Source organism: Limulus polyphemus, unplaced genomic scaffold (assembly GCF_000517525.1).
Source record: "Limulus polyphemus unplaced genomic scaffold, Limulus_polyphemus-2.1.2 Scaffold543, whole genome shotgun sequence".
Classification (NCBI taxonomy): Eukaryota; Metazoa; Arthropoda; class Merostomata; order Xiphosura; family Limulidae; genus Limulus; species Limulus polyphemus.
Window position 1 is genome coordinate 233,493 of NW_013666153.1, and position 10,057 is coordinate 243,549.

The window sequence follows — 10,057 nt, forward strand, 5'->3', positions numbered from 1 at the left end:
ATAACATCATACATTTATATATATTTATTATTTTTATTATACTGACCTTTCAACCATGCCTGGCTAACAATACAAAAGTTACAATGACGCAGCATGTGCTCTCATGTCACCGTATCAAATATTATAAAACTGACCTTTGGTCTTTACAAAGTGACCTGTCTTGGCTGTGTTTTAGTAGACAAGTATTTTGTAAAATACAGTCACATTTCCATTATTATATATTATAAATATATATAGATTATTACTATTTAGAAATAAGCTCTTAAACTTAATTTTCTTAGAACATAGATCAGTAAATAAAGAAGTAAAGCAAACAATTATCTCTTTTTGTTACAACCTTTGTACTCAGTTGCTGCTTGTCATAGGTTGCTAAGCCTTTTAAAATTTCGCACGTGGAGGATATGAAACGATATGATTTTTTAAAGTTTTATATATACAGTAGAATAACGAAAAAATCATAAATTACTATATCGATACCATAGAATTCCACAATAATTTATCAAGCTTAGTAACTAAAATGTATTTGGGTCTAAAAAAAAATATTACATTTTGAGCAGAATAAAGACTCAACCTACCTCCTTGAAATTTTGGTTCAAAAGAAAGATATGGCTGAGAAAGCCACTAGGGGACATTCTGAGCTTTTGAATGGTTATTCACATGTCATATATTGAAGTAAGTGTATAAAAGGGACCATTTCCAAAAATGGAAAGGGGTGAGTGGGGTGCCACTGTGTTTAATTTAGTACGAGTGATATCTCGGGAAATAGAAAAGATAGGAGGTTCTTATTTTATATTCTAGTTTGTTAATATCAGTAATTTGAGTTCCTAATTTGTACAAAATTATAGACTAAGTATTTTGACTTCACAAACATCTAATTTGAACCAGTGCTGCATTCAACATACCATGTGACACACAAAAATTGAAGTTTAACTGTAAGTAATACTTACTTTAGAATTAAGAAATTAAATAATCTATAATACTAAAATTTGAATTATAATCTACAGTTTGATACCAAATTTATTGGCATAAATTCATGAAATAGTAGTTCAATAAAATTTTGAATATGAGTCAACAAATGCGATGACATGGCCTTTGACCGGTGACTTGTCTTGAGAGGGTTAATGAATTTTTATTAAATATAAAAACAACTATTCTATTAAATTGCTTTAATCTATCTCAAATTCCACATCTAAATGATGCACAAAACAACTAAAGCTCTTAAAGCTGCTAGAAATATTTTTGGTTATGTTGGAATCTGTATCAGTGTATGTGTAAAATAACTCATACCAACGTAAAAAGCAAAAATGTAGGTCACAATAACTTTATCCTAATTAAAAAACTGATTTCATACACAAACCAATCATAATATAATAAAAGGTTATCTTTCTTTTAAATTATCATAAAACAAGGAATTGCTTAAAAACTAAATAAATCCTGAAAAAGTCTACCTGTCTCAATTAAAAGTACCTTTTACTTTATACCTACAGTATACTAACTGGTCATTTACTGGAACCCACTAATACACATTTTTGGAATAACTGATTTATTTACAGAAATGAATAAAAACCCTATAACCTGAGCACTTTTGAAAGGTGGACCTTTCGTCTTCAGTTTGCTCCTGAAGAAGAAAGATCCACCTTTCAAAAGTACACGGGTTATAAGGTATTTATTCATTTCTATCAAGACTTTTTGAACCTACGAGTTTTTCTAACATTATGATTTATTTACATATACCAAACAGATTGCATATATTTTCTGGAGTACATGTACTCACAGCAATTATATAACAGAAGTAAAAAAAAGTACTAGCTTTTCATAATAAATGACATTATTTTATTAACTTGCTGAGTTATAATGAATATTAAAAACATCTTTAATACAGATGTTTCGGAATTTCCTTAAATACCAACGTCAGTGTTAACACCTAAAAAAAAGTTAGTCCATAATATTTGAACTACAAAAGACGACATTACATAGCCGCCAACCTTTTCTAAACCTGATGGGGGGGGTTTAAACCCAAAATTTTTATATATTGTAAATGTAATGTTGCACCTATAAATGCAACATTTATCCTGCATGGCAGGATGATTATCATGACTCACTTGTAAATACTTGATTATGCATTCAGCAATTGGTGACTTACTGACATGCATACACAAAATCATTTTGTGTGTAAATATAATTGTACATATCCAGCTATGCCTCCATATCCTCATTTGTACCTGGATGGATCATACGATAATTATCAACCACATTATATCATTCGAAGATAGCCATTTACTGTCATTTTACTCTCACTATCTGTTCACGATAAGGTGAGCTCTTTCATTCTGTAGGTCAATTTTAAACTGTTATATGATTCTATATATGTAATTTTACAATGTAATGCACTGCCAGACCTGCCAAATTTTATGATTCTCTTTATATTTTATGTAAGTCAGCAGTTTTGGAAGAGTGTAAACAATGTATTTTTGTTTTTTCACTCCTAAGTTTGCCTGTGCTCTGTTCGTGTGTTTTTTCAATATACTATTACAACAGTGGTCGAAAACACTCCAAAACCACACCAGAAAACGTTATTGGCTAGACAATGTTAAGGAAAAGTGTAATGACTTATAAGTACCATGTATGATATTAAATCACAATTGATAATTACCACTATGAATATTATAGAATTTTTTAGCAATTTACCAACTTTACTATAGACCCAGAGTTCAAATATATACCTATTATAAGCATTAGTCCTACCAAATCATGTGTTGAACCCAATTCACCAACTGTACTAAAGACCCAGAGTTCAAATATATACCTATTATAAGCATTAGTCCTACCAAATCATGTGTTGAACCCAATTTACCAACTGTACTAAAGACCCAGAGTTCAAATATATACCTATTATAAGCATTAGTCCTACCAAATCATGTGTTGAACCCAATTTACCAACTGTACTAAAGACCCAGAGTTCAAATATATACCTACTATAAGGCTTAGTCCTACCAAAACATGTGTTGAACCCAATAATTATTTTATAGCTTTATGCATATACCATTTCTGAAATTATACACAAAATGTTGCCAATATTTTTCTCTAATTTTTAGATAAATGGATTCCCCAAAGAAGCACAAAACTTCACAGGCAGTTTTAACAGCATTTCTAAAGCCAGTAGAATCATGTGCAGAAACAACATCCACTTCAATAATAACGGACCTACCAGTATCAACATCCACTTCAGCAACAGCAAACCTTTCAGTATCAACATTACAATGTGCAGAATTAACATTCACAGTAGTAACAAAAACATTAGCAGCAAAAATGCAAAACTTTCCAGGAAAGTTGGAAACCCTCTTCCCATGGGTTGAATACAGGTGTGATACGAATGATATAATTTGCTGTGTATGTACGTGGGCCATGAAAAGTAATCACTTACTTCCATTACAGCGTTCCTCAATTTCCACATCTCCATGGGTCATAGGATGGATGAATTTTAGAAAGAGCAAGGATGGTCTACAAAGACATGACAGAAATCAAAGTCATAGATAATACACAACTACAAAAGTCAATATCAAAACACAAGATGCAACAGCAAAGTATGTTAGAAGCAAAGAAGTTGAAAGATAGAAGGCAAACAGAAAAGCACTCAAGGTGATTTTTTGATGCTATTATATATTTGAGAAAGCAAGGTTTGGCATGCAGGGCCACTGAAGCTTATGAAGGTAACTTTATGGAACTGTTTAAACTGGTATCAAAGCACAAACCCCAATTTAATACATAATTTTTTCACATGTCTGTGATAAATACTGCAGTTGGGTCACACAGCATAAAACCATGGAACTCATAGCTCATAACATACTCCATAATGTTGTGGAAGCTGTTAACAACAACAATTTTTGGGCACCATTTGTGATGAAGTTTGTGACTGTGCATATCAGGAGCAATTAAGCTTGTGTGTGAGATATGTCGATGATGATTTAAATGTACATGAGAAATGGATAGCATTCTCTGTTCTCAGTAATACGACAGCTGAAAACACGACAAATACAATAACACAAGGACTATTATCATATGGATGAGATATTAATCAAGCTCGTGCACAGAGTTATGATGGAGCCAGCACAATGAAAGGTTGAAAAAGTGGAGTAGCAACACATATTTTAAATGAACATCTAAAATGCACCTTCAGCTACTGTTCTCGTCATGGACTGAACTTGATAGTCCAAGATAATGTAATATCTGATTTGTATTTGGTGGAATCACAGGAAGCTCTACGACAGGTGCTCACATTTATTAAATACTCCCCTCATAGAAAGGCATCATACGAAGCCTTTATAATGGATGATTCCCCTTCTGCCATTTTACGACCTCTGTGTCCAACACGCTGGGTTTTGCGAGGCAATGCTGTGATGTCATTTGTAGCTCAGTATGGGAGTTTGTTGGATAGGCTAGAGGAAACCTGTAATAATACTGCATTGGCATCAAATGTGCATGTGCAAGCTCATGGGTTTATCGATAGCATGCAGAAGTTCAGAGTGTTTCTTGGTCTGAAGCTGTTGGAAAAGCTGTTTACAATAACTCAGCCAGTGCACATTCTAATACAGTTATCTACAGTTTCAGTGCAGTTTGTCCACTCAAAAATTAAAGACATGGCTTCTCTTCTGTAGGATGTTAAAGATGCTGGCATTGCAACAGAGTTTTACAAGTCCTTTTTATCCACTTCTAATTCTATAGACATTGAAAAGCCTGCATTGCACAGATGTGCAAATGTTGCACAAACTGTAGAAGCTGAATTTGAAAGTATATACTAATCAGTGTTTGCAGCTGCTGTTGAATCAATTTGTATGAGATATCCTACACACGATTTGCACAAACTAGCAGTGATCAAGAAATCTCTATACAAACAATCTGTAACTGATATTGATGAAATGTACAACATTTATCAAGATGACCTGGTGCCGTTAAAATCGAAGGACTATGTGGAATATGAAATTGAACAAGTACAGTGTCATTGCCAAAAACTTTCCAGATTGATAAAAAATTTCCATACATTATTTTTGTGAAGCAATATGCAAAAATCCTGTGCTCAAGAATGTTTGTCCATCAGTTTTCAGCCTGCTCAAAATCTATATGGTGCTCCAGCAACTACATGTACTGCTGAAAGATAGTTTTCTGCCCCAAGTAAGATGAAAAGTTACTTGCACCTCACCATGTCACAGTCTGGCATGAATCATCTGGTGAAGCAATTGGATATTTTTGAGGGAATTTTACAATGGCTTTAGTATTTGAGTGTTTAAAAGAGTTTAAGAAAATCTATAGAAATTTAAGTGTTCTGAGTATAGCACATACATAAAGAAATAACGTAAGTAAGGACACCTGTACTATAAAATGAGGTCAAGAGCAAGGCGAATTACAGCTAGCTGGTTAGTTAATGTTGAGAATCACGAGTTAAGAGTTATAAAAAAATGAAGCTACAACGAGGAACTGAGAAAAACACTAGTCACAAGTTCGACAGTGATAAGTTACTGACGCTGAATTAGTAGTACAATAAAGGCTACTAAAAAATTTTATGATAGCATCTCAAATTGGTGCTTGATGTAAGATCTGTTACTACAGACCAGAGTAATAGCACAAGTGAGAATGCAACCAGAGCACTCACTATCACAGTAACCAATTACTTGAGAGTTTTGGTTCTGGTTTTGGAAATGCCCGATTAGTTGCAGAAATTATCCAATCAAGTGTCAGAAATAGTTGCGAGTAGTTAGGTTTACTACTTGGAAAATCGAAAGGATACAAAGAAAACATAGTATAAAAACTTGTGTCTGGAGCTAAAAATCAGATCTCCAGGAGGAATTGAGGTTCTCTCCAGAGCTGATGATAGTCCAAAATTCTCTACAAACCATGAGCATGAAAGTATCCAACATTCAATGCCTTACCAGTCCAACTCTGTTGTAAGTAATGAACTACTATCTCTCCTAGTCAATTAATGTAATTTTGGATAAAATTATGAAAGAATCATATGAGAAAGATAAAACATTTTATATGTGAGTTACAAATACCAATGTTGTTTAATCTGAAGTGGTTTATTAAGAAGGATCAAATGATTACAAGTTTTATGTTATTAAAAGTGTATTTCATGTTAGAAATCTTGGAGACTTGATGTATTGTGTTATGTTATAGTCTCAGGATCAGTTTCTTTAGTCTAACCATAAATCTCCTCGAGTTAGTGACTTGTGAGTTCCACTCGCTACTGCAATCCTCAATTAAATAAATTTGGTATAGTCAGCAGTATAATCAAAACTCCAACGACGAGCCCTAAGGACACTGCCCATTACACTTGCTTGTTTCTATATCCTGAAGAATGATATAAATGAATTGGATTTGCCAAAATCTATTAACAAATTTGTTAGTTGCAGTATAGCTCAACTAAATATGTTTTCTTCTTCAATAAAAGTTTAATATTCATAAAGTATTTGTTTAGTTGATTTCCTGGTTGGGGCAGCAAGTCAAGCAGATTTTAAGGGAGACTGCCCCCCAAGTTAGGAAAACATGATTAGTATTCAGCGAGTTTTCATATTCAATCAGAAGTTTAAAAAGAACATATTTAAACATTTAAATCTGTTCTTTCTAAACTTTTAATTGAATATGAAAACTCGCTCAATACTAATGTTGTTTTTTGTAGTTTGAAAATTATGAACTAACTTTTCTTTTGAGATATTAAAGCTGATGATGGAATTTAAGAAAATCCTGAAATGTCCATATTAAAGATGTTTTTGGTATTACTGTATTTTTAATATATATTATAAAACTTTGTTTTTCACCTGATGAATCACTTGCCATGTTTGTTCTCAATACAACATAGAATGTACAAAGAAACATACACACATCATTTTCAAATTTAAAAAGTACAATAAAACTCCTCTCCAGAAGTAGTGTGTGAAAGTTGTATTCTATCTTTCATAGGATATGCACAGTTAATATAGCACTATGATCACAAAAAACTAAAATAAGTATTAAGTGTTACCTCTGAGGGCATCCACAATTCAAGTCCACACCATCTGTATACCTTAAAATTACAAATATGTGATTATTTTCTACAGTTTCATAAAAAGGCAAGAAAAATAACAGTTCTGTGCTTACAAGTAATTAGTTCTTAGTTTCTTAAGGAATAAAGAATGAAATGTTTCACAACCTTGCAGGAACAAGAACAACAGGTACAATTTCATAAACCATAAAGCTATTCTTTTGAGTGGAGAAAATCAAACTGTCATGAGAAGCAGCTGCAGTTATAACTTTTTTATGTACTTCACTTTATGCAAGAATTCTGTACCAGTTGTGGTGATTAAAATTAATTATGCTAATTTTTGTATTCCTGATTGTCTTAAATTTATGTCACTGTTGCATATCTTATCTTACTTTGTAGACAAATATGCTGATAGAAATATTTGTGGAAGATTAAGAAGAGTAAACTTTTGTAAAAACAATGAATTTTTTCACCCATTTTGAAAAATTGTAATGGAGAAAACCTTATGTGACTTCCATGTAAGTTCATTTTGTTTAAGTTATCTGAAATATTTTTAACAGCATATCAACAGTAAAATAGAAAAGTGCATATTTGTGACAGAGTTTTCAAAATAAAAAAGGCATAAAAAATGTTTATATATACTTTATACACACATGTATAACACAGAATTTCACAATCAAAAACTTTAGGTATAAAAAAGAATGCAATAGTCAGATTAAAACCTGCAATTTGCATGTAACAATGACCTGATTTACCAGATACCATATTATACCATATACCATATTATTTATGAATATTTCACCTATACCAAAGAATTTAAATGTACAATTATTCCACATTTGGTGTGTAAGCAAGTAAAATATCAACCACTTATCATTAGTTACAGGCACAAAGTATTTTAATATGTAATACAAGTAGAGCTGGGCAACTTAATAGATTAATTGATAAAAATGATTACCTATGAGCAATGATTACATAAACTAAGTGATTAATCAAAATGATGATTAAATTGATTGTCAAAACAATAATTAATTAATTGCAATTAGAGTATTCAATTATTCCAAATATCCAAGTAATCAAATTATTGACATTATGTTTGTTTGTTGTTAAGCACAAAGTTGTATAATGGTATTTGAGAGTAGGGGTGGGATGTTTCAGGATTTGAGAGTTCCCATTGCCACTAAATTTACTCATTCTGTCTTTCCTATTACACTATGGCTGATACGGTCAATATTTGAAAACTCATTATTTAATTTCTGTCGTGCATATTGGTGTACAAAAGACATTTTAATACTAAAAATAAAGGACCTTATAATACCAAATTTGTTTTGTTTTAATTTGACACCTAACATCTCACTTTACAGCTTATTCTGGAGCTTTCTACTAAAACATAGACTGTAACAGACAGTATAAAGCTTCCAATGGTTTAAATAATAAATTGTAATTTAATCTATAGCATGCATTTCTACAGCATGTGTTTAATATAGTAAAGCTAATTGTTGAAATTACTAACTGTTACCTGTAGTAAACAAAAGTTCTATCCAAGTTACATATTGAAATAAAAAATGAAAAAATAAAATAACTATGATTATAGGCTCCATCCTTTGTCCCTTTATCTGTTTTTGTAGTTGTTCAATGAGAAGAGCTTTTTTTTCCAATTTTCTGTCACTGTACTTGGTGGCTTTGGTAAGGATTTGTACAGAGAATCATGTTAGGTGTTATTTGTCTCCATGATTGGTTAAAAAATGATCTGCAACTATACTTCTTTCATGTTGTTTTTTATAAAGAGAGTCAACATGTTCTCCTATCCTTGTGTGTAGGGTTCTTCTAGTTTTCCTAATGTACGTGTGATGGCAGATGTTACACATAAGCTGGTAAACAACATTAGAGACAAGACACCCATCTTTAGATTACAAACATCATTCTGTAAGACAGTTGGCTATATTACATTGTATAGTAGTGTACTGAGATTTTGAAAGTTGGCTTTTGAGGGTTGGACCTGGCTGTTTTATAACTTGAATCAGCAGTTCAGGCTTCCTGATTACACTTTATGTTCTCTTGAGATAATATTGTCAATTAGACCACATTATCTTTAGTGCAGCCTCACTAACCCTAAATTACACTTTTAAACTCACAAAAATAGCAGCTCAAATTGGTTTCCTGATTGAGTGTTGCCACCATAAGATTGTCCTTAAAGATATTCAGAACCATTTCAAACTACTAGATTGTATAAAAGAGAACCAGAAATCACAGTAAAGGTTGGTTAGGTTTCTCTCTTCCAATATGAATGACTTAATATCAACATTATTTGCATAGAAAAATAAACAGCTAAAACTAATCCAAAAAAGCTAAATAATTCTAAATATCTCCCAAGAAAAGTTCCCAGTTTCTACACTTTGCTCATGAACATTAAATCAGACATCACATTTAAAGAAATGAAAGAATGTCACTCAAAACTTGAGAAGAAATGTAGAGGTATATTATAATGAACAAACCATTATATCAAAGACTTATATTACAAATGCTAGTTACAACCAAGAAAACATGACAACAGTAAAACAAGTAACAGTAGAAAATAGCTTCGCAATCTCAACTTCCTCTTTGAACCTACTAGCTAGAGAACCTGGTTTTGCAATAACAATTAAACTTTCCAACCAAGTGTGCTTAAACACACTGTCTTCCCTTGAATAAACTTTTATATTATTCGATGAAACCATTTCTTTAAAAGTAGAGAAACAACTAAAGGTCTGCTTACTATAAACAGTAAAAGTAACTGTAATATATAGCAAAATATCATATACTCTACCTCTACTACAGCCAACACTGAAACTGATTCAGACATTACTGCCATTTCTGAAATTTGTTCAACTACAGATGCACCAAATCATTCAGTTTCTAAATGTCTCAATAAACAACTTTTTGATACTAACAAGTGACAACCTCCCCACAGTAATAACGATATTAAAATGAAAATCACGGATGTGAAGAAAAAAGATCAGGAACATTTTATTTAGACATAGAAATCATCAAGCCAACCTTATTTAC

The 10,057-nt window shown here is 31.9% G+C and overlaps 1 protein-coding gene across 2 annotated transcripts in view; it reads right to left on the minus strand.

Annotated features, from left to right (window-relative positions):
• Positions 1 to 10,057, minus strand: part of LOC106458996 (tRNA-dihydrouridine(20a/20b) synthase [NAD(P)+]-like) — a 79,451-nt gene that overhangs the window by 8,876 nt on the left and 60,518 nt on the right. The window contains exon 5 of one of the 2 annotated variants that reach the window (XM_013918560.2): positions 7,013 to 7,054. The exons of the other annotated variant lie outside the window; for it this stretch is intronic. Coding sequence (XP_013774014.1) covers positions 7,013 to 7,054 — 42 coding nt within the window. The remainder of the gene's footprint in view (positions 1 to 7,012; positions 7,055 to 10,057) is intronic. 2 annotated transcript variants of the gene reach the window in all.